Source organism: Artemia franciscana, chromosome 17, assembly GCF_032884065.1.
Source record: "Artemia franciscana chromosome 17, ASM3288406v1, whole genome shotgun sequence".
Lineage (NCBI taxonomy): Eukaryota > Metazoa > Arthropoda > Branchiopoda > Anostraca > Artemiidae > Artemia > Artemia franciscana.
In genome coordinates, this window is record NC_088879.1 from 1,539,808 (window position 1) to 1,566,692 (window position 26,885).

At 33.3% G+C, this 26,885-nt stretch overlaps 2 protein-coding genes across 3 annotated transcripts in view; both read left to right on the forward strand.

Annotated features, from left to right (window-relative positions):
• Nucleotides 1-17,982, forward strand: part of LOC136037669 (myosin-6-like) — a 44,511-nt gene extending 26,529 nt beyond the window's left edge. For both annotated transcript variants that reach the window (XM_065720398.1, XM_065720397.1), the window contains exons 3-4: nt 7,627-7,769; nt 16,740-17,982. In XM_065720398.1, the coding sequence (XP_065576470.1) occupies nt 7,627-7,769; nt 16,740-17,967 (1,371 nt within the window). In that variant the 3' untranslated portion in view covers nt 17,968-17,982. The remainder of the gene's footprint in view (nt 1-7,626; nt 7,770-16,739) is intronic.
• LOC136037674 (methionine synthase reductase-like) overlaps nt 1-26,885 on the forward strand; it is a gene marked incomplete at its 3' end in the record, with an annotated part of 463,030 nt that overhangs the window by 132,244 nt on the left and 303,901 nt on the right.

The window sequence follows — 26,885 nt, forward strand, 5'->3', positions numbered from 1 at the left end:
AATCCTCCTAAACCACGGTTTATTGCTGGAGCAACTAAATGTCCAACCCGCATTGCTGCTACTGACCTCTCTTTAATTTTAAAGGAAATTGTAAATAAACTTAAAACCTATTGTTCTGGTAGTAAAAAGTTTTCAAATTTTAATCCATATTGGAGTGTTAATAATTCACTGCAGGTGATAGAATCTTTAACAATGGTTTCAGCTAAAAGAATTGAGCCTTTCGATTTTGCGACAATGTATACTAATTTATCACTTAATGTAGTGTTAGATAATTTAAAAACAGTTATCAAGAAATCTTTCCTCTTATCTAGTAAAAGGTTCTTAAAAATAGACACTTATAATAAAAAAGCTATATGGACAAATTGCTTTAATACCATAGTTAACGTGAGATGTTACAGTGTGGATATGATTTTTGAGTTATTAGAATTTGTTTTATACAATACTTATATAAGATTTGGTGGTGATTTGTACAAACAAATCGTGGGAATTCCCATGGGGGGGAATGCCAGCCTATATATAGCTGACTTTTTTTTAAGTCAACTAGAATATGAATATATGATGGATAAGAATAATCCAAATAATTTAAAACATGTTTTGTCAAATAATAAAAGATATTTAGATACTATTTTGGTCTTAAATTGTAAGGATTTCATTGATATTTCTAAAAATATGTATCCATCAGAGCCTACTCTTGAACCTAGTCATGGCGCTGGTCATGAAAATCATTTCTTAGATTTAAATGTTAATATTTGTGATAATAATAAATTAAGTTTTAAAATGTATAATAAAACGGATGATTTTGATTTTGAAGTGATTAGTTTCCCATTCCTTGAAAGTAATATACAATCAAATATCACATATTCTGCGTTTTTCTCACAGTTACTTCGTTATGCAAGGATTTGTAGTAATTATATTGATTTTAAAAATAGATGTAAAATCTTAAGCCAAAAATTGATATCAAGAGGATTTTCTGCAAATAAATTAACTTGGCAATTTAAAAAATTTAGTTTTCATTATAACGAACTTTTAAATAAATATCAAAAGAATTATCTGGAAATACTTAAAGAAATTTTCAACTAATTTCAGAGGTTCGACAAATGATGATGCAGTGCCAATTATTTTGAATTGTGTTTCTAATAGAGTTGATTTTTTTTAAAAATAGCCAAATGGTAAACATGAATTCTATAATTGTTTAGTTCATTAAATTTTTTTTTTGCAATGTGTTAATATTTGTGATTTGGTGAATTTTATTATATTTAGTTTACCTATTGTTGCTAAAAACAGGGATATATTAACAGGATAAGCTTGTTTTGGTGTTACTTGGTTGTTTTACATTTGCTGGTTTTTTTTCATAGGCATGTATTTTTGGGGTGATACCTGACACAGGGATGCCATGGATATTCTGTGGTAGCCACAACACTTGGCTGGGTAGAGAATTTAAAGTGGCGAAACCCTATAGGCCAGTGTATTCTCCTGATGAGCCCTTGTGTTGGGTTGTTGCCACTGAATTATTTGTATTTATTATTTTTTCTATTGTTTGGTAAATGACGACTTATACTTATTAACGACATGACTGCCTGTCCATTGATTAGTCTTTATGGTTGATTGTGTTTGGCTATGCTGTTTGACCTATGTGATTGTATGGATGAGTAGGGTTAAGGCCTCATTCAGGTGCTGGTCTATATTAATCACTAATTTAGGAAAACAGTTTTCCTTTTCTCCTTCTGTCTCTCTCTTTTTTTTTATGTGTTTGTGTTGTTGCATTGGTGATTTCTCTTTTCATGATATATATATATATATATATATATATATATATATTATATATATATATAAATATAAATATATGTATATATATATATATATATATATATTATATATATATATATATATATATATATATATATATATATATATATATATATATATATATATATATATATATATATATATATATATATATCTTCAGCGCAATACGAGAACAAGAGAAAAAATATGTGTACATAAATAAACTTACATTTTTTTTTTTTTTTTTTTTTTTTTATGTGTTTATGCTGTTGCATTGGTGATTTCTCTTTTCATGATATATATATATATATATATAGATATATATATATATATATATATATATATATATATATATATATATATATATATATATATACAGAGTTGGGAACAAATTTCTAAGCACAAGGACCGTTGTTTTAGAATGAAAACTTTTGAAGCACTTAAAACTCGAGCGTAACAAGTGAGGGATTGAGAAGGGGTAGATTCGATAATATGTGGCTTATTCTTTGTTTCACTTTGAGTTTTGATTTTAATAAACAAATACAAAGTACAAACAATAGGGAAAATCTTTTCAAGAATGTGGAAATCAGTTCTGTGAATTTTTCGGCCCTATATCCAAGGGCTGTTTTCAGCGCAATACGAGAAGAAGAGAAAAAATATGTATACATAAATAAACTTACATTAAATTGTGAGGATTAAAACTAAATAATGTTTTTCAAACGTTTTAAAAAAGACAATTTAAAAATAACACTTTTTAAAATGTGGCATAATACAGATTTTTGTATAGGCTGATCTGAAAACCGAGAATCAGATACATTTAAAATGCGAACAATAGAATTGTGTATTATACCTAATCGTTTAAGGTGAACAGCGAATGTATTTGGCTAAGCCAAACAACATTATAACAAGTAAGGATAGAATAGTGAAAAGTACAACAGTCTTTTAACATGTTGGGAAAAAATGATTCATTTCTTCTAATAATATGCAACCTTTTAAGTGATACATCGAACAAGATCTCAAAAACTGAAATCGTCCAAATTATCATCAATATATTGTACTGATTTCCTTCACGGCACAATAAAGTGAAAACTTTAAGCTCTTTAAGCCAAGGATAATAATTTCTTGGACGGACAAAAACTATAAACGCTGATTTACTGTAATTGAGTTTCAATTTGTTGAGGCATAACCACTTTCCAATCTTGGCCATGTTCATCTGATAGCCTCTGAACTCAGACCTTCCTGCCACTGTATATGATGGGTCACAGCGAATAATATTCGATACAAGTTACAAGTTACAAATTCGATACAAAATCTTTGATACAAGTTATAAATCAAATTAGAATTATCATTAATTTATATAGATAAAAGAATCGAGTCGAGGGGATATCCTTGGGGAACCCCACAAGTAGTTGCAAAATCATAAGACTGCGTAACAATAAACTTTGTAAAACAAGTGTCTGTTACTCAAATATGAAGATATTAAATTCATGATACTACCTGTCACTCCGCAATTCTCCAATTTCTTCAATATAATTCTTTGGTGAAATGAGAAAAAAGCTTTCAAATTGTTTAAAAATACTGTAGCGATCTTCATCTTGCTATATAAAGCACCATTAACCAAAGTTTTCAAAATTGCAATGTGTGTTCAATTGAATAATTCTTTCTGAAGCCTGATCACTGTAAAAGTTATCTTTTCCTCAAAATACTGTTCGGTTCGCACATAAATCAATTTTTCAAAAATTCTAGAAAATATAGGTAGAAGAGATACCAGTCTGAAAATTACTGTAATCATCTCGGTCACTACCTTTATACAATGGCACATTCCTCGCTCTTTTAAAAATATCTGAAAACTTTCCATCTTTGAAACAACCATTTACCATTTCCACAAACATGGGTAAAATAGATGACAAAATTCCTTAACAACATTTTGAGATACCAAGTCAGATCCTGTGGTACACTTTTTCATCTCGTTCACACATTCTGTCACTTCGAGAGTGTTGGTTTTCTGTGATAGGAAGCTTGTATCACTTGAGGGAGGCAAATATTTCTCTTATGTTCCTTCTTCAAAGCGTTTCTCAATCAAGGCTCTTATATTCATTCCAACTTTGAAAAATAACAGATCATTTCATTTGCAACTTGGTGAAGGTTAGTATTAACAACAAATTGTGGCAATGGTAATTTTTATGACCAATAACGTATAGAATAATTATCCAAGTTTTTGCAGAGGAACCCTTAGCCTCTTCAAACTGCTTTGTAAAATAGCTGCTTTGCCTTTCTTAACAATTTGTTAAATGCAAAATTGTAATTCTTATATATATATGTATCTTGGCCCAAGTCATTGTTACGTAAAACACATTTTCTATATAATGCCTGTCTTTTTCAGTAGAATTAATTAGACTCTATGTTATCCAAGGCCTCCTGGGTTTTGTATCTTTTCTGTGTTTTGCTTTGTTACTTTTTTTAAGCATATTTTACTAAGAATATCATTGATTTTGCTGTACCATTCACTATATGTTTCACCAAAAGTGGTAAACTGGTTAAAAAAGGACCAATCAGACCTGCTCAAGATTTTCCTAAACTTTGAGACATAACCTTTCACAAAAACATCTGATTAAAACAATTACGATTAATTGAACCATAATGAGAAGCTATAATATCACAAAAAACAATAATCGAATAACGATGTGACACATCATTAATGATTACTTTTGGCTTACTATATGTCTTATTGATTAATAAATTATCAATTGAAGCAGCAGTATTCTCCGTTACTCTCTTGCAAACATTTATAGTAGGAAAGAAACTGAAACTATACATTATATCACAAAAACTACGGGAAGTTTTATCATTGTGTTGCAAACAGCCATCCCACTATGCTTGGAATCGCTTCTATTCTTCCTAAGAAAATTATAAGACTCAATATGTGATAGCTCTTCATTTTCAGCACTCAATAAAGTTTCAGTCAAACATCTAAATTATGCACATTATAACAGAACTTGGATAAATAATCATAAAAACTATTCAGCCCTTCACGATTCAAATGAAAAACCACTAAATGATCTTGTCAATTCAAATCCAAAGCATTCATTAATTCACAAACCAAAATATATTTTTACGGCTCAATTACACCTTGAATACTCTGAAGAGTCATCTCCTCCGAATCATCACGATAAAGTTGAATTTATTTCTTCATTATCATTCACAGAATTTCTGTCAAGCAGTTTAATTTTACCCTTAAGTTGTATCATAATCATTTTTGCCCTAAATAAATACCCTGAAGCCGTACCTATATACCTCCTCATATTTTGTAAATAGTAATAACAACATTAATAAATATACTCATCCAGCAAAAGCTCTTGTTGACACAAAAGAAACAATACATTAAAAAATACACATTATTTGTTGTGGCAGAAGCTCCCAGATCTTTCTACTGGCCCTTCCTGAAGGAAACGAATACATAGAGATGGTGATATAGATCTCTTAATCCAAGTTTCAAAACCTGTTGTTTCACGAATATTATTTCGGATACTAAAAATTTTGTTTCAAACTTCTCGAACAGAGGGGGAGAATCATTAGTTAAAAGAAACATTCTGATTGCCCATGATAGTTTTACCACGAAGATTTTGAGCCTGTTTTAGAAATACAATTTTCAGCTACATGTTTCCCATAGTAACCTTTATCAGCTTTTTTTCAGGCTGGACATCAGCCAACATGTAGTTGGGCGTTTCATGATACCCAAGGCCTGACGCAATTATTTTATCAGAAATCGTCTTAGTGTTTCCAGTATCATTTACTGTCGTGTTCCATACTAAAATGTTTTTTTTGTTTCTAACTTTCCAGCTTCATCGTTGTATGCTTTAGGATGGATACTGTGATTTCAAAAAGAATTTTCGTAAACTAACAATGAGAAATGGCTGCTCAAATCCTTGTTTGTACCTCAAGGCTAGGATCTTTAGGCTTAATACTTTCCACCTCCCAATTCAATTCCAATATGGATTATTCGATCTTAGAAATTATTTGCTCTAGTCCTTAAGACTTAAAACTAGTCCTTAAAATTAATATTTTGCTCATTTAACGTAGCTGATCTATTATTAGCAGTCTGTAAAACTAGATTCAAACTATCAGCTAGCAATTTCAGTAAGATTTCTTCCATAGGACTGGATGTAAGAAAAGACTTGTCAGATTTGTCCTTCCTCCTTTTTTCTCCCATTATACAAAATAGTAATTGACTCCAAGAAAAATGCACTGTAGCCTACCTCATAAAACTCCGTTAATTACTCACTTGGAGAAAATTTGCAATAGGCTAAGCCATTACTTGACCAATTCAAATAGCTATTTCACATGCAAAATAGGAAGCAAATTAGAAAGATATTACCTTGTTACAGCCTTTGTTATTTATAGTTGTGCCGGCCTTCGCCTGTTTCTTTCTAAAAAAAAAAACACCCGCTTCACACCAATCCTTTTGACAAGACAAATCCCGCCAAAATTATCCCAATTTATCTTGATTCTATTTTAATGCATTCCACCACCTGTAAATCTTGTTATCTGATCCTTTTTTGTCGAATCTTTGTGATATTTATGCCGGTTTAAGATGCCGCCTAAATGAATGCTATTTCACAACTGCTTTACTTTACTCTTTGATCGTTTTTCAAATCATACTGGAAAATACACCTTCCTCCTCCATGGTATATTTCTCTATTACCCTTGACAACTTTCTACTGTGTTAATAGTATCCCACTTAAAATTCATCCCCACGATAAAATTCTCTTCGAACAGTTCTTAGTTAAAAATTTTCTTCGCTTTAATTTAAAAAAATCTGTTGTTTGTTTAACTTCTCATCGTGCTGCAAGTGATATAGGGAATCTCATCATCTCCAGAGAAGATTTTCTCTGCGAAATTCTTCAATAAATCTTAAGTTCATCTGTTGAAAAGTCCCCTGACAAAAAACTACTTCTGCAGATAATCCACCTTCCCCCGAAGTGAAAATAACACAATTTGATCGATGCTCACAATTCCCTTGACAAATCCTAGGGAATGTTCTCTCTGCATGTAAAACTGAACAACCAACGACAAAACTTCTCCCGTCGTTTCCAAACTTTTCTTCCCCATGAAAAGTTCTTATCGTGGAAAATCTCTCCACACAAAAAATTCTTCTTGGAAAATATCCGCATATCTCCTGATAAAAATTCTATACTCAAACAGTGATCAAGTTCCATAACTTAAAGTATTTTCCCAAATGGTTGTGAGGTGTAATGATATGTCCAGATTCATAGTTATTGGACCTTTGAAAATGCTGAACCAAAATTGCTATCTCAAAACTTTAATCGAATATCCTTGTGGACAAAAGTGGTTTGGGGGATGGCTAGTTCCCATAAAATAGTCGATTACTAGAACATGGTGCTCTAATTTTTTTCACATGAGTTCTCTTACTTCTAGGACTATTAGTTTGATACAATTGCCAACGATTGCCTGGTTTTGAAGATCAGATAAATTTCCTCGGGCTCATGGCTTTTAATGTGTTATATTAAACTTACTAGATACTGTATGTTTAACTATGCAACAGCTGATGACAAGTCATTGGGACTATTCAACCTTGTTTTCCCATAGGAGCCCTACACTGGAACATGTAAATACATTATAGCAATTTGGTTCTATTCGGGCTAGTTGTGTAAATTGATAGGGTAAAATGTGAAATTTTCTTATGATAAATCATCTATTTTGCATATATATAAACATAATTTTCTTAAGAGTAGTAAAAATTTTAAACCAAGAAAACAAACTTATATTATTCATAATGCTATGATTAATTTTAGGTAGTTTATTGTTGTGTTTATATTTCAGGCTCCGAAATGCGAACATTCTTTTTGCAAACTTTGTATAATGCAGTGGTTGAACACAAATAATTCGTGTCCACTTGACCGAAAAAAATTAACCGTAAATAATTTGAAGCCTGTGTCAAGGATTTTGCGATCTTTACTTTTGAGGTATTTGGTTTTTTCTTTTATGTAGGATATGAGAGCTCATTTGAATTTAAAACAAAAACCATGGACATATACCATCAATCAGAGCTTTATTTTATTATTTATTTTTTTTTAGAGATGCTTGAAGTATAAAGAAACAGTTTAATTTGTGATATAAAACCTGAAGTTTTTAGCAATTTGACAAAACCTAGATTTTAATGGATTGGATCGTAGATAAATTTAAAAGGAACTGAAAATTTCAATTAAGAAAATTATTGCTAAGAGCTGGAATAACTTTTATTTTGTTTCATGCTTTGATTAATTTTAAAACTTTTTCCACAACATTAGCTTTTCAAAGAAATTTAAAGAGCTCCATTAACTCAGAAATTAGTGGAAATAGAGTCAAATAATCTTGAAAACGTAACAATTTTTTTTTCAAGTTCAAGTTTTTTATTTCAACATTCACAAATAGATAAATAAAATACAACACTTTCGCGCTGGAGAAAACCTATGAGGGTTTGTATTGGTTCGAAAGTCCAGATATCTACATATCTACTTACCTATAAGAACAAATCCAATCTCTCTTACTCTGTAATACACAACTCCCCCTCACCCCTTTCAATCCTTCCAACCCCACCTTACCCTCCTCCCACCCTTACCTCCCAAACCAACCCTTCTTCACCTAATTACCCTACCACCCATAGTAAAATTCAACATTTATAAACATTTATCCCCCAAAAATAATCTTTTAATTTCTTTTTAAACTGAGGTACGTGTTCTGCCGCCCTAATGCTCAGTACTAGCTCATTCCATACACTTGGACCGAGGTGTTTCATTGAGAATGAAGACTGGGTACCCTGACGTAAATCCACAACGATATCACTACTATGCCTTGTTCCATAATTATGCAGATCACTATTTGTTTGGTAAAAACTCTGAAAAAGTTCCAGAACTAGGCCATTCAGACACTGAAACACAAATACAGCCACCTGGTATTCTCTTATCTGACCAACATTAAGGAGCCTCAGCGACGTAAAGCAAACACAGGTGTCATGCACATCCTGGACATATGTACCTATTTTTCTAACTGCTTTATTTTGTAGAATTTGCACTCTTCTATAGTTGGATAAGAAGTTTCTGCTCCATTGGAGGCAGCCGTAGGAGATGTATGGATAAACCAACAAATAACTTATAGGTACAAGTATCCTCTGTGGGAGAAAGTACTGCAAACACCGAAGTATGCCAGCCCCACGGGCAATTTTTGATGAAATAGCGTCACTGTGACATCTCCATGACAGGTGGTAATCCAGATAAAAACCGAGATAGCGGAGATGATCAACTTACTGAATTGGTTTACCACGTAAAGTTACGAGTGCATACACATCTAGCGGTGTACCAACTCTGCAGAACGTCATTAAAATGTCTTTTGCACATTTACGCAAAGTAGACTTAATGAGGTAAAAACCTCTAGCCTTTCCAGTGCAAGATTTGCTTGTCTCACCAGCTCCTCCACAAACTAGGTAAACACAGTTAAAATGATATCATCAGCAAACGAGGTAGGACACACATCTTTCAGGTAAAACGCATTAGATCAACATAGATAGGGTAAAAAGCGGACCCAACACTGAACCTAGTGGTATTCCACACATCACTCGAAATGCTGCTGAGCTCACATCACTCAAGACTACTTTAAGAGATCTTCCTGTGAGATAGCTTTCAAACCATTTCAGGCACTTTCCTCCGACACCTAACGACTCCAATCGACTTAGTAACGTTTGAAAATCAACTGTATCGAATGCTTTACGAATATCAATAAATATAGACAATGGTGTTTCACCTCTATCTATAACACTATTCACCGATTCCACGAGATGCTGTAGAGCATTCGTCGTCGAGTGCCCTTTGCAAAATTCAAATTGGATCTCACTCAGTAAAATATTAGCCTGTAGGAAGCCATATAGACGATTATGAACCACTTTTTCTAGTAGTTTAGAAAACAATGGAAGAATAGAAATTGGTCTCCAATTCTCAATTCCCTTTTTGGGGCCACCTTTATGATGTGGTATCACTTTAGCAACTTTTAGCTGATCAGGAAAACTGCCCTTTTCAAGTGACATATTAATGATGAAGAGCAGTCACGGTAGTATATAATGGATTATTGCTTTAAACGCTCAAAGAAATAAACCGTCTACTGCAGCAGAATTTGATTTAAGATATTTAACTATTTTAAGTAGTTCATCACGTGTACACGAATCAAACACTAATTCAAAAGTGTCACCTCTATTATTACATATGATATGCTCTTGAACCTGTTGACATCTATTTTTTACACTATTTTGCACTTCACAACCAATAATAGAAGAAAAAACTTCCGAACTTATTTAAAATTTCACTCTTATCTTCACGGGCGTAGCGCTCAAGTTGCACTTCATCCCCCCCATTATCAGCATTCCCACCAATCACTTCTTTAATCAGTTTCCAGGTTTCTTTCATATTTCCTTAACTATTTGAAAACTTTAAACCATAATATTCAGCCATAGCTTTGCGACGTGATTTGTTCACGAAATTACGTTGCTTTTTAAACGATTGAAACGAAGCATCACTTTTATCATCTAGATATTCTTGATAAAGCTCAATCCTTCACTTCCTCTCTTCCATTATTTCACTTGTTATCCATGGCTTTCGGGCTTCCTGTTTCTTCACTTTCATTACCTTAATGGGACACGCAGTATCATAAATAGGTAAAATAATAGTCATTAGATTATCAAGTGCTCTCGTAGTTGATTCTTTTTCAGAAAATAAAGGTGTCCAATCGACGACACTAACTTCCTCCGCAAACTTTTGAAGACTCTGTTTTTTCATCAACCTTTTCTTTATTTTCTTTTTATTGGGTCTACCTAACTGACACTTCAAAACACCAGCCAAAGGACGATGGTCATAACCAGGAAAAGTCACAACATCAGCATAACGAAGTTTCAAATCAGCAGAACGAAAGAAAATGTTATCTATTAAGGTTGAACTCAATCCAGTTATTTTCGTAGGTACACTCACAAGCGGGTATAGATCATTCGATATCAGAAAACTTAAAAAATCAACATTATTACTAGATAAATTCAACTGGTTAAACTTAAAATCACCCATAACAATATGACTTGCTCCAGACGGTACTTTTATTATCAGCTGACTCATTCCTCCCACGGAATCATCCAAGTGAGCATGGGTGGCTTTTACACCATACTAATTGTATTCTTTTTCCCACCAAATTCAATTTCAATTGAAAAAGCTTCAACCTTACCTTCCTTCCATATACTAAGATCATCCCTTTTCTGACAATTTAACCCATTCTTTACAAGGAAACCAACACCATTACGACCCATCAATACTTATTTCTTGATACGAAGATCATAACCTGAAAATTAATACAGAGAGATTGATTGGTTTGAGCTAAGAAATGTTTCACATAACCCTATGATATCAAAAGAAGAAGAAAATTGATAGATTAATTCTAAAATATCTAGGTAACTTGTAGTTGCGTGGACGTTACAAAAACATAGTCGCAGACTCCTTTCATTTATATATTGATTATATGATGGCCGAATATAATCACATTCCCTCATAGGCTTTAGCTCAACACTTGTTATACCATCATCACCAACAATACCTCTCGATAAATAACCCTGAAGACTATAACGATCTTGATCAGAAGTAACTATTTTTCACATAAGAAAAGTAAAACTTCAGCATTAACAGGAAAAAAAAACACACATAAAAAAACAGAGGAAGACGAGTAAACAGGAATGACAGATAAATCATGGGGATAAAAAATGATGAAAATGAATCTAAATAATAAATTAAACATAAATATGTTTAAAAAATGCGAAAGAGAATACCATTAAAAAATAATAATACAAAAGAAATAAAGCAGAATGGAAGAAAAACAATTTTAAAACGCATAAATCAAAAATAATATATAAGGTCATCAATAGACCAGATCCACCTAATCGGAGCAGTATGGGTTTCACGCACAAAAATACGGCCTTGATCGCACCACACACAACGAATTACAAACTTATCTCTTGAAGCGCTCAGAAGATCACGCTTTCAATTAGTAAGATTCATGGCAACAAACAATCCCGAGCCAATAAACTACTTCTTTGCTTTAAATACATGACGGACCATTTCTTTTGATCCAAACTGAACGAGAACAGGGGCAACTTTATCTGGTCTTTGTGCAATATTTGAAAAAACACTAAATCGCTTAACACTAACTATGTCTGAAACCGCAATATTAGTTAGGTCCATCTTTACAAACAATACGTGTTTTATAGCATCACCAACACTTTGTGAAGAAATCTGTTTGACATCGTTAAATAGCAGGGAATCATTTCTCCCTTCCGGCTCTATGTCATCTAGTTTCAGCTCAAGCTGATTTAGACGGTTTTGTAATAATTCAATCATATGCATACAGGTTTTCAGGTGTTTTTTGATTAATTCAAATTTGGGCTGATACTCAATGTGTACTGCATCATAAATTTCAGAAACCATCGTTCCAACTGGAAAATTAGCATGAATATTAGCTGTAGTTTGGGATGACAAATCTTTAAGCTTTTCATCAATTTTTTGATTTCTTAAGCTAAATTTTGCTTTTTAGCCGCAAGTTGAACAAAAAATTAACAACAACTACGATAAATAACCGAGTCTTATTCAAAATTAGCAACAAATAATATGAGTAGGACTGACCCCTCCCCCCACCTTTTGAAAACTAGAACAAGTTTAGTAGTCTACTAAAAAAAAATCTTTATTTTGATATTACTGTTTTTCACAATATCAAAAAGCACATATCGTAACCAAGATTATTGAAAAAACGCAAAGAAATGTTGGTTACCAGTTTCAAGTACAAATACAATATTTATTACTGAAAATCTTAATGATTTTGGAGTTATTAAGTGAAAATTACTTATTATTTATTTTATTATCAGTAAAAAACAAATTATGCTTGGATAATCAGAACGTACTGGTATTATCAGCCCCATTCATCTTGATTTCTGCTCGTTCTGAGTTTGACTCTGTTATTCATAGTAATTTGTGTTCGCTTTGGATTTCATCATATAATGATTGTTATTTTTGGTAGTTTTTACACTTCGAAAATCATTATCGAGTTTCAAATTTTCCTGACTATACCATCAAGTTTTCCTGAAAAAAAAAATCCCCAAAGAGTCTTCTTAAGGAGCTCTCTGCATAGAACAAACTGTTTCATCATTCTCTAAAATTTCTGCCTTAATAGCTTTTGCGGCAGCAGTACCACAGGTAACAGCAGTAGTAATAGAACTTACAGAATTCGTATCTTTCTAGCAGTTGTTGTAACAGCAATCGTAACAGAAGCAGCAGCAATAGCAGTGTAGTAGCAGCAGAAATAGTGAAATGTGAATTCAAATATTACGTCTCTGTTAGTTCAATATCTCCCGCATCCACACCGTAATTTTCAACATTAATACTAGGTTGATTCGGGGATATCGCTGATACGCTCAATTGACAACTTGTATGCAGATGGTTTGTTTAGATTTACTTCAAATTCCCTTTTTAATATTCCCTGAAAATGTCGATTTCATACACTTAGCCTTGATTGTAACAGTAGTAAAAGTAATTTTTATAAAGGTAGCAAACCTTTTGTCAGTGGGTCTCTAGCTCTCCCTGTGTGGTTTTCTATTCTAATCGAATTTTCCAATGGTTACTTTCTGTATCGAGTACTTGCGTTTTGCTTCTAAGAATTGTTTAATTGTAAAGATGGGACATATATTATTGTGAGATAAGGTGTTTCCAGGATAGTGTATTAATTCATACTGGATATCAGCTTCACTGCTACTACGTGGTTCCATGCAACTAAGCTCCTGGCAACTGAACACCTGGCAATCTATTCCCTCAACAAGTAGTAGAGCCTTAGACACCAGAGATAGGACACAAAGATCTAAAGATTATAGCCTGACCCCTATTGCATATAACTTAAACCTCATTTGCATACCCCAACTGACAAAAACATTAGCATAGTACAAGAGATATATAGTTTGCATACATACATGAGCACGTATTCTGATCGTGCTTCTTAAAGGTCAGATAAAGACAACTAGAGAAACGTATTCTAATGACATAATTATTGTGTAAAGGTCCTTCTGAATGAGAGATCTTTATTAGTGTTCATTCAGCTTTTGAATTATAATGAATATGCGAAGTCAAGATAAGCCTTTGTAAATAAGCACTTTCAAATCAATAATCAATTATATTTACGAAGCCTGACTCTTAGGAACATAAAAATAAAAATTTTATTGCACATATCTTCAAATCTACATTTCTAGTTGACTATAACAAATATTTTTAAACTTGCCTGTATTTGAAATTACTACCGAGTACTTAGCTGTTATTAAGCGATTATATCACAGGGGTTAATATTTTGACACCTAACAGCGAAAGCGAAACCGGGGTAATATATTCTTGTTATTTTTAAACTGCAGCAAAGATTTTTGAATAGTGGGATTTTTTCTTAAAATGTTTTCCTATTTTAATGAGATATGACCTTATAAATATCCAATGCAATGGATCTCTGACATGTCTATTGCCCTGAATTATTTTTAAGTTTTGTGGATTTGCACTTGCGATTTATAACAGAAACTTTGCCTTCTAGGCTGTGGAGCTATCGGACTCTGATTATTTTCGATTATCCCAGATCAAAAGGGCTTAGAGATTTTAGAGTAGTCATTATTTAACTACAGTGGGATGGCTAGGCCTGCCGAGGTTAAACTTTTAGATGGTTATGGTGGGAGAAAGGAGAACGGAAAATACGAGTGTCTAATAGAGTTCAATGTTGTTTTAACACATTGCTTTCACTGTTTAATCAAGGGTTTTCGCAATAAATATCGAGGTGTGGCTTTCTCTTCAATCCTATTTGGTACTTTAACAAAAGATATTCCCAAAAATAAAGGGAAAATGGGGAGTAAATCCCCACTCGTATATAGATTTAACATACTATCATGGAATATTTGAGCATTCACTTGCCCCTCCATACCTTCGTAGTCATACACACACACAAGACAATCCTCTGCCATTCCCCTTTATGCTTCGTTTTCTGGTGAGGTAATTTCCATCTAAGTCTCGTTGCTTTTTGGGATATGTTAACTCTTTTTATAAGAATCTAAATTTACCTATATTTTAAGCTTGATATATCATTTTTGTGTTGTTGATATTATATAAGTGAATACACTGAGGTAAAATTGAAAGCTGTTGCCAGAAATACAAAAGATGTTCTCCCACCCACTATTATTTCTGGTAATTGTTATTTCTTGGTTTGAATCAATTTCATTGTAATTTTTGTTAGTTTTGGTTCTCAGTGATTCATAAACGGTAATTTTTATTAGGTTTTCTCGGTAATAGTACTGCTAAAACTACTGCTACTACTACTACTACTACTACTACTACTACTACTACTACTACTACTACTACTACTGCTGCTGCTACTGCCACTAATACAACAACTACTACTACTACTACACTACTACCACTACTACTACAACTACTATTACTACCCCTGCTACTCTTACTAAGACTATTACTACTACTACTACTACTACTACTACTACTACTACTACTACTACTGTTACTACTACTACTACTACTACTACTACTACTACTACTACTACTACTACTACTATTACAATTTTTGCGCTGTTTGTTACGGGATTTAGATTTTTAAATTTTATATGAAAAAAGAGGCCCATGCCTTAAGTCCCTTTGAAATGTCATTTTACTAATTTGATTTACAAGGCGAATTTTTAATGCATAATTAATGATGTCGGTCACAAAAAAGCATTTCGTTGAGCATGTGGATGACTTAAAGCATATTATTGGAAATCTTCGTAAAGAGAATTCAGCTCTGACACAAGAGAATTATGACTTGAGAAATGCAATTATAGCGGTTAAAGATCAGTGTTTGAATACGGAAATGTACGTAAAACGTAAAAATCTGTTGATCCACAGAATTCCTATTAAGGATAGTGAGAATATTAAAGAGACAGTCCGTGACTTTTTATCAGCAATACTAGTGCAAAACTCGATGGATATAAAATTCAGGGAAATGGACAGAATTAGAAATAAGACCAAGCGCCCTTCCCGCTCGAACTCTCGCCCGTTTTAAGTTCTAATGTCACTTCTTACTTTCCGTTGAAAATTTTTTTTTTATTTATTTAATTTCTTACAAAGACAAAGACATTGCTTATACTTTTAAGAAAAGTATATAGGATATTGGCCTCAGACGGCTGAATATTTGATATCTGACAATATATCTGTTGATAACTCAATCAGTTCAAGATTTTGTTTCACTGCAATTTCATTTTTATTATTAACAGTGAATAAACTTAAAAAGGAAATATTTGCAATATAATTCGTTTTCATTGAAAATGGCGCATCTTACAGTTAAGGAAGGGTACAGTATCCAAACTCTTGTTTTAAGTGAAACCATATTCTTGTTGAACAAATTTAGAAAGAGCTAATAAATAAAACTGAATATTTGATGAATCGTGATATTAGTATCTGAAAGCTCATCAGTTTACAATTTTACTGTAATTTTAATGTTTATTTTCGTCTAAAAATGATATCTACTAAGCTTCAAAGTTTCGTTTTCTTTTTTAAGGTTTTTGAATTCTTGTAATCCTCTGTTTTTTTGTTTTTTTTTATTCTTGTGTTTTTTTATTTTATTTTCTTAGGTGTTTAACTTTATTATAGGTTTTTTAGTTTTTCTTTTCTTCTTTTTTTAGTTTTCTTTTTCTTCTTTATTTTTGTTCCTTTTTTTTATTGTAAAACGTGTAACGGACAGACGAACAGCACATTTTGATTTACATATATATATATATATATATATATATATATATATATATATATATATATATATATATATATATATATATATATATATATATATACATATATATATACATTTTTTTTTCATAGACTAACCTTGACTTGCAACAACCAAATACACGGATGCCCTGCCACTGTAGCACTGAAAGAACTCGAGACCCATCTTTTGGAATGTAGCTTCAATCCTAAGAGACTTGTTAGTTGTAGCTCTGGATGTGGAGTTACAATAAGCTTTGGTGAGCTTGCAAACCATAATTGTGCGCAAAGTCTGAGGCTCGAGATGAAAGAGACATTGGAAAGAATTGAAAAAGCAAATGAAGACAAAATATCAAAGATACTTGGATTGGAATTGGAATTAATGCTAGTTCAAAAATTGGAAAGAGTCGAAAAAGAAAATAAAAACAAAATGTCTAAGATGCTTGGTATTAATGCTAATCTAGTTCAAAAATTGGAAAAGGTCGAAAAGGCAAATGAAGAAAAAATGTCAAAGATACTTAGTATTCATGCTAATCTAGTTGAAAAATTGGAAAGAGTCAAAAAAGAAACCGAAGACAAAATGTCAAAGGTGCATAATATTAATTCTAATCTAGTTAAAAGATTGGAAAGAGTCGAAAAAGAAACTGAACACAAATTGTCAAAGATGCATAATATTAATGCTAATCTAAGTAAAGAATTGGAAAGAGTCAAAAAAGCAAATGAAGACGAAATGTCAAAGATACTTGGCATTAATGCTAATCTAGTTGAAAAATTGGAAAGAGTCGAAAAAGGAAATGAAGACAAAACATCAAAGATGCATAATATTAATGCTCATCTAGTTAAAGAATTGGAAAGAGTCAAAAAAGTAAATGAATACGAAATGTCAAAGATACACGGCATTAATGCTAATCTAGTTGAAAAATTGGAAAGAGTCGAAAAAGGAAATGAAGACAAAATGTCAAAGATGCATAATATTAATACTAATCTAGTTAAAACATTGGAAAGAGTCGAAAAAGAAACTGAAGACAAAATGTCAAAGATGCATGATATTAATACTAATCTAGTTAAAAGATTGGAAAGAGTCGAAAAAGAAACTGGAGACCAAAGGTCAAAGATGCATAATATTAATATAACGAAAATGTCAGAGATACTTGGCATTAATGCCAATCTAGTTGAAAAATTGGAAAGAGTCGAAAAAGGAAATGAAGACAAAATGTTAATGATTAAATCGAAATTGGAACTACTTGAGGCGGAAATGGCAAAATTTCGACTATCCAAGTCGAATTCACTTCATGTAGAGAGTGCTACACTAAAACAGGTAAATACACATTTTGAAATATAGTTAATATTTATCTTTGAGAAGTGACCTTAGTTGTTTTACTTTCTTCAGTTCCTACTATAATAACAACTTGGCGACTGTCCACTTTTTTAGTTAGTCGCAAATTATACGACAGTTACGTTTTCAGTATTTATTTTCTTCTGAAGAAATTCCCAACTCCTAGGACTGGTGGCTTGAGTTTGAGAACAGTTAGATAAATCCTGAATCGCATAGATTCTAGGAGTTCGTTTAGTAGCCTAATCTATATAAGTATAAGACAGATGTTCAGCAAACCCTTCAAATTTTGCCACAAAAAATTTTTAGCCAGGAAACGTTAGCAGTACTTTTTCTATTTTCCAAAGCGGAGCAATAAAGTTTTTTTTTTATAGCTGTGCCTCTGCTGATATGTAATTAAATCATAAATAATAGTAGAACAAATTCTTTAGTTTGTTATGCTGAAAAGACAAGACCTGAGGTACCTCTTTTACCATGTATATTTTTTCAATTATTAGCCTCGAAATCCATCTTTTTATAATGATTTTATGGCATTCTAATCCAAAAATTTGCATTTTTACAGTTAAAATAACATTCTTTGACATTAGGTTGCTCAGACCATCAACCCTATGTTTAAACAGAAACACTGGAATGATTGATTTAGCCGTGGGAAGTTAAGCAGGCTTATTTTATTGATTTTCCATTTTAAAAGATCATTGTCAGAAAATATTCTTCAAAATAAGAAATTATTCTTCCTTCTTTTCAGATCAGCTGGTCGTAATATCGCACCTTTTTTTCTATTTATTTTTTTAAAAGCATGGGTAATTAAACAAAGGTTCATATGAATAATCAATGACAAAGAACACGACAAGCTATTCATTGCTATTAATGGTTGGCCCTTAGTAAAAAAAATAAAAATATGTCGGCACTCTTGGGGCTCTCAAATATTTGGGGCACACTCTGTAGGTAAATCATATTAGTTTATGCAATTTAAACTTTATTTTTGATTTAACAAGGGGTAAATTGAAAATATTACTTCTTGAACAAATATTCACAAATAAAATTTAGCAAATTTAAGAAATTTTACATTACTTCACAGGTTTGTAATTTTGACTTACAATTTTGAAATCAAATCTATTTTGTCCAGATAGGTATCTTCTCAGTCATTTTGTTATATTTTGTCAAATAGTGTTGTCAGTTATTTTTGCTTAGTCTCCTATGGTCCCTAATTCAATCCTGACATATTCATTTAAGTAAATTATCTTACCTTTCTTAGGAATGTCGGACACTTTTTTTCCGTGGTAACAATCTTTCTGGGTTGCCACTTTCTTGAATGTCATTCTTGACTTATTTTTGAAATCTTAGAAAATTACCATGGGCCCTATGCGAGAATTTTCAATTGTTTTTTTTTTAATAAGCAGATAAGCAGGGCTGGGTTTTCTCCTTGCATATACGGATATTTTTAGGGACTTTGTCCTAAGGAACATAAGAATGTAACAAGAAAACATGGCATAGGCTTAGATTGTGCTGATGATTTGAGCGTCATAGATGAACATCTTAGCAAAATGAATTATTGTTTGAAGGTATTAAGAGGTCAGTGTTTAAGAAGAGGCCTGAAAATTTCTGTTAACAATACTGGGAATAATTGAAGATAAGGAATTAACATTGGGTAACGATAAGATCGACTATTTTGATAAATTGACTTACATATGTAGCATTATTAGCAAAGATGGTGAATACAGTAAAGATTTTGAAAGTGTGATAGACAACGGTTGTCGTGCGTTTTTTACAGTTGAAACAAGTATGAAGGATAAGAATTCAAGTCTGCCAATAACAATTAGAATATTTTGAAGCTAAAATAATGATATATAACTGGTCAAGCATAAATCTAAAATTTGGTGCTCCTAAAGACAGAGGAAGATCCATTACATGTCTTCTAAAGTAATTACGATTTGTTTTTGTTGTTGTTGTTTATTTTTTGGGGCGGCAAGTGAGCCATCGTGCAATTGAACCCCTGTGATGTAACTGAACTCTCGTGCAACCGTACCACCATGCAACTGAGCGCCATTTAATTGAACGCTCGTGCAACCGAAATATGGCCTGACCACTATGATATAGCACTAGTTGTGGATAGTAAGGACAATCTTCAAAGCCCTATACTTAGCTTCAGAGTACTTTAAGGAAAAGTGGTTAGCTTTGAATGTAGATTAAAAATAAAGAACAAGTTTTTTAACGGAAAGTAAGGAGCGACACTAACTCTTAAAACGAACAGAAATTACTTCGTATATAAAATGGGCTGCTTCCTCATCAATGCCCCACTCTTTACACTGAAGTTTGACTCTTTTTATTAACTTACTTTCTAAAACAGTAAAAAAAACTTTAGCTTAAAGAGCGGGGCGTTGATGAGGAAGCAGCTCCTTTCATATGCGATGTTCTGTTCGTTTTAAGTTTTAATGTCGCTCCTTACTTTCTTTAAAAAAAAATTTAATTCAATTTCTTAACGTTTTTGAATCAATATATTTTTTGATTTTGGGTCTCAGCAGATGAAAAATTAAAACGAAATTTGCATATTTATTTTTTTGGCTAAATGACTTTCTCATAGTTTTGACGGAATGATTTTGGGGAAAAAAGAGCGACGAAGGAAGCTTAGTTTCCCTCCGATTTTTTGGTTACTTAAAAAGGCAACTAGAACTTTTAATTCTTTACGAATGTTTTTATTTGTAAAAGATATCCATAACTTACAAATTAGCTTACGTAACGAACTTCTGTATTTTCATGTTTTTATTATGTATATGAGGGGGTCAGTCCCTCGTCAGTACCTTGTCTTTACATTAAAGCTTAAATTTTGTCCCTATTTCTTAAAATGACCCGTGAATCACAAAATCCATAGAATAAATAGTTGAAATTACTAAAAAAAACTTTAGCGTAAAGAGCAAGGTATTAGGAGGAGGTGAGCCCATCATATACGTAATAATTTCTGTTCGTTTTAAGTTTTAATGCTGCTCCTTATTTTTAGTTGAAAAAACTTGTTCATACTTATTTCTTCGCTGTTTTTTTTATATAATGCAAGAAAATCCTGCGCTCCCTTCATGGAAATTGTCTTCCCCAATGACAAATTCCTTCAGGGAAAGTTCCGCGAACATATCCTTCTCTTCTCGACCCCTTCCCAACCAACAAATCCCCTTGAAAACGTCTGTACACTTCCAAATAACCATTACTATATGTAATGGTTATTACATATAGTAATAACCATTTGGTTGTATTGACCACTGGTTAAAGTTCGTAACTTGCAGCCCCTTCCACGCGGACTGTGGGGGAGTAAGTCTCCCCCAAAGACATAGTTATAAAATTTTACGACTACGCTGAATAAAATGGCTATCTCAGAATCTTGATCCTGTGGTTTCGGGAAAATAATTAGCGTGGGAGGGGGCCTAGGTGCCCTCCGATTTTTTGGTCACTTAAAAGGGAACTAGAACTTTTCATTTTCATTAAAATAAGCGCTTTCGCAAGATTCTAGGACCACTGGGTTAATATGATAACCCTTAGAAAAAAACAAACAAACAAATAAACACGCATCCGTGATCTGTCTTTTGGCAAAAAATACAAAATCCCACATTTTAGTAGATAGGAGCTTGAAACTCCTCCAGGAAGTTTCTCTGATACGCTGAATTTTATGTTGTGATATTTGTTGAGATTCTATGACTTTAAAGGGTTGTTTCTCCCTATTTTCTAAAATAAGGCAAATTTTCTCAGGCTCGTACCTTTAGTAAGACTATACTTGATGAAACTTACATATTTAAAATCAGCATTAAAATGCAATTCTTTTGATGTACCTATTGGTATCAAAATTCCGTCTTTTAGAGGTTTGGTTACTTTTGAGCCTGGTCGCTCCTTACTACAGTTCATTACCACGAACTATTTGATAAGTTGGTAGTTATGATGTTTAGGACTAGTGGAGGGCTAAGATTCAGCTATAGAGGAGAGGAAATTAAAATAGTTGAAAAACTGAATTATTTGGGAAGTAAGCTATTTGCTAATTGAAAATGGAAGAGGCATAAAGAGGATATGGTAATTAAAGAGAATGGGCTAATGGGTATGTTTCTCAGAAGTAGTGTTAAAGAATTAGGTCTAAATGATATTAAGCTGCAGAAGAGAATTTTTAGGAGAAAAATGATTTCAATAGTACATTATGGATCAGAATTGTAGGGGTGTGAGAAAGGAAACGGGTTAGAAAGGATTTTTCCTTACTAACCCGGTAGGTAGGTAATTTTATTTAAAAAACAATACAATAAACTTTCATTCATCAGCTAAAAAAAAATAGACCGCAACGGCCTGTAAGCATAGCTGCCATCAAATACGATCAATTTCTTTAAAATATATCACTTATCATCAAAAAGAAAAATATCTAAGATAGATAAACTACAAAAAACAAAAAAACACAAAAAAAAAGAAAACAAAGCAAAAACTAATGATCAGTTTAACAAAATGGGGGGATACCCTTTTCTCAACATAAAATGCTCAACATTACTAATTGTTCAGAAGATGGGCCTTGAGCCAACGCTTCAACTGAGGCAGATTCTCTGAATCCTTAACTTGTTGTGGAAATGGATGGACAGTCCCATGTTTCTGATGACATGAGCCGACCGGGAAGTATTCCGAAACTTATGAACAAGATTATTTGAATTTTGCATGTCATAATCATGATAAGAAGATCCCAAGCTAAAAAAAATCACTAAAAATACCAGGCCCTAAATTATGAAGACACTGATATATTAGAACACCAATCTGCATGTCTCTGATTTTTTCAACATCCAAAATATCAAATTTCTTATATATAGACACACTACTAGTGCTTCCACGATCATTATTTTCTAGAATTCTTATTGCCTTATTCTGTTCTACTTGAACTCTCCTATAATTAGACTTAAAGTTACTAGCCAAGATTAAACAACCATAATTTATATACGACGCTATTAAAGTATGGTACAGTGACATTAAAACTTTAAGCACAGAGGAAGCACATTTTTTAGACGCCTCAGCATTCAAACTCCCCTTGACACTTTGCAAGAAACTAGGTTACTGTGCGCCTTCCAACTCAGTTTGAAGTCAAGCAGAAACCCGACGTAACGCATTTGTCGGACTTGTTTCAAAGAAACACCATTGTACTTAACATTTGAAGGTAAATCATGGGGCTCATCAGTCCTTCTAAAAACCATGTAATTTGTTTTTGAAGCATTAACAGCAAGTTTACTGAGTGTAAGAAACGTATGAAGTCCCTTTAATGCACTGTTTGTTCGGTCTATCAAGTCCAGCAACGATTTGGTAATAACAATTACAGCAGTGTCACTGGCAACAGACTTAAAGTAACCAGGGACAAAAAATCTCAAACTATCTACATAAATTTAAAATAAAAGTGGACCTTTGACAGCACCTTGTGGCACTCCGCAATTCAATGGGTAAGCCTGTGAAACTTCACAAACTTGGTAGATCAATACCCATTAAAAAGAAAAATAGTAAATATTAGTGTTGCTATTGAACAATAAAATCAAAAGCAAAAAATATCTGAAAAAAAGAAAAAAAAAGACAAACAAAATTAACCAACAAAATCACATGCAATCAACAAGTGACCTTATTTTGCGAACGAAAGGGTCGCTTGACCTTTTTACAAGGACATTACCATGGTCTGTCCAAACATACTTCACACAAAATTTGTCACTCACCATGTTCAAAATGTCTCTTCGACGCTTTGTTAAGCCTCAGTGATGTATACACCGGTACGTGCTAATTTTGCTTTTTCTTTGAATACGCTTGTAATATGCCTATCCGTCATATCATTAATACCTAACTTATGCTTAACCAAATTAATCACAGTGGTATTCAGGTTAACACCTGGCTGTTGTTTCATTCTATGGATTACGATACTATTGGGCAGAACTTCTTGGTCTTAATCGTCAAGCCTCATTTCTATGCGATTAAAGCATTCCTCAAGATTTTCAATAAGTGTTTTTAGGGTTTTGAGTGATTTTTCAAGCTTCTCAAATTTAGGATTATATTCAACCGCGATAGAGTCGTACACTTTTCTGACAATTGTATCCGCAGGGCTATTTAATTTTTTAGACTCAACTTCGTTTTTTCCAACTCAGCCTCCACCGTGGCCACTTGGCCAAGTAGACCTGAAGTCGCAGGTTCAGGGTCAGCCAGAGTAAGATAAATAGCGGCAAAAGTCTTACTCCTACTATATATATCAGGCATCGACTCCAGCTCAGCGAAAGCTTTATCTACTCCTTGTGATTTGTTTTTTGAGGTCTGTTGAAATTAAGCCTTTTCGGACGTGATATTTGACTCAGCGACTATATATTCACTATGCTGACCATAGCGGAAAAAAAGGTATTTGGAATCTCCGTCACTCTCAGGTGTAGCATCCCTTATTCTTGATGGCCAGAGAGGATATCCTGTGAAGTGGACTAAAACCAAGTCGAACTGCCTAAACTTCGGCATTTTAAAGTGGCGAAAAATAAACCATAAGAAACATGAAGTGCCGAAAAAAAGAACTTCACTTGCAAGAGAAGTAAGGGAAGCGTTGGAGGCTGTACCTTGTCATCGCAATTTAAGAGGCAAGCCCGGCGAGTACCACGGCTTTTGTAAACATCTCTCTCGCCCCTCTTCTGCTTATTTTTCTTCTCCCAACTTTATCGTAGCGTAATTGCTTATAAGCTCCCAAAGGTCACTCCTGCAAAACATAGAGCTGTAAAGTCTGAAAATAGGCTTTGATTTAATACTGAATTCGTATTAAATGCTCTTTAAATAGTCACTTAATTTAAGTCCAGAAACGACTGTTCGGCCAGTTATGTATTGGTGACGTCACACAGTAAATCATTTAGCTCAGGACCTATAATCCTTTGCCAATCCACATAAAAAGCTTACTGTTTTATTAATGTAATATCCAAATTAGTAAAGGTGTTTTCACTTGGGACTCTGAATCAATTCTTTTAATTTAATATTTAAATTTTAATATTTGAAGAGACTGTTAGGTTAAAATGATAGGTTCAATAGTCTAGTACTAAGAAGTGATTTAGGCCTTTACACTCTTGGGAATAAGAGATTAGTAGAAATGGAAAGGATAACATCATTGCCTGAGGATAGATTAGTTAGGGTAGCCTACACAGAAATGATAAACGATAATAGAAAAGATTTATGGCCAAATAAAAACATGAAAAGGAAATTCTTCAATAGTTTTGGGATGTCAGTAATTTGGAATAAGGGGGTAGGTATAGGAGGAGAAGTAGGATCCACAGCAAAAGAGGTAAAGATTGTACTGCAAGAGTAGGAGATCCAGTTATGGCAGCAAGTCGGACCGTAGCAGCGTCTCTAGGTGTGTATGTGAAGATCATGGAGGGTATGAGGAGAGGAATACTATTTTAAAGTGGGAATTCAGGGGGAGTATATAAGGTAGGTCATTTCAATAAGGATTGATTTGATGCCTTTTGGCGATAGAGGGAAGTATTTGGGGAGGTTTTGGTCACAGAGTGATCAGTATTTTTGCCGGATGTGCAGAGAAAATGAGGACTTGGAGCACTTTATGTGCAGTTGTAAGGAGTTAAGGGACTTAAGGATAGGAACCGTTGGCATTGGGGTAAATGGGAAAGATTGGATGGTCGGAATTTTAAAAATTAAGTGTTAAGTGCGTATTAATAATGTGGAGAGGTATGTGCTTGTAACCAAGCAACATAGAGAGAGATTTTGGTGGGTGGACGATATGCGATACAAGAAAACATTGTTGAACGATATTTTATATGGGGTTCTCTAAGCATAATATATTGATATGGTCTGTACCATTTTGTGTAATTCTGTGAGTTTTATGACGTTATGTGTATTTTTTTGGTAATTGTTATGCTTTTTCATAGTTATTATTATTACTACTACTACTACTAATAACTCACTGCAGCACCAAGCCGCCTGAGGCCAACACAGCTACGCACGCTCCTCCTCCAACCTAATCTATTTAAAGCCTCCCTCTTTACACCCTCCCAGGAAGTTCCCATTTCCTTTAAATCCTTATTTATGACATCCTCCCAACCCAGACAAGGACGACCTGCTTTCCGTGTAGCCCCAGACGGTTGGCCAAAAAGGACAATCTTCGGTAATCTGTCATCCTTCATCCGTAGAACGTGGCCTAGCCATCTCAACCTTTCTTTCATTATAGCCCCAGAAAGCGGGATTGAACCACACTTTTCGTACAACCTACTGTTTGAAATACGGTCAGTCAGCCGGGTACCCAGAACAATCCGTAGGCAATTTCTCTGGAAAACATCTAGTAAATTTTCATCTGCTTTTCGGAGTGTCCATGCTTCAGAGCCATATTTGACCACTGTCATCACTGTAGCTTCCAATATTCTAATCTTGGTTTGTAGGCTTATCTTTCTATTCTTCCAAACTTTTTTTAACTGTGAAAAAACACCCTGAGCTTTAGCTATTCTACTTTTAACATCTTTACTGCTCCCACCATCTTTACTAATAATACTACCAAGGTAACTGAAGCTCCCAACCTGATCAATCTTTTCGTTACCTAAGGTCACCTGTTCATCTTCACTTATTCCTAACCTTAGTGACTTAGTCTTCTTAACATTAATTTTCAAGCCTATTTTAGCACCCTGAACTCGTAAAACCTCTAAAAATTCATTCATTTTGCTCACACTTTCATCTAATATGCTTAAATCATCAGCATAATCTAAGTCCAGGAGCGTTCTTCCTCCCCATTTGATTCCATGGTCTCCAATTGCCTTTCCTGTGCTCCTTAAGACGAAGTCCATCAAAATGATCCATATAAAGGGGGATAGAACACAACCCTGCTTAACTCCTGATTTAATACAAAACCAGTTGCTAACCTCATTTCCTACCTTAACCGCAGCAGTATTATTCTCGTACATAGCGCAAATCACTTTAATGTA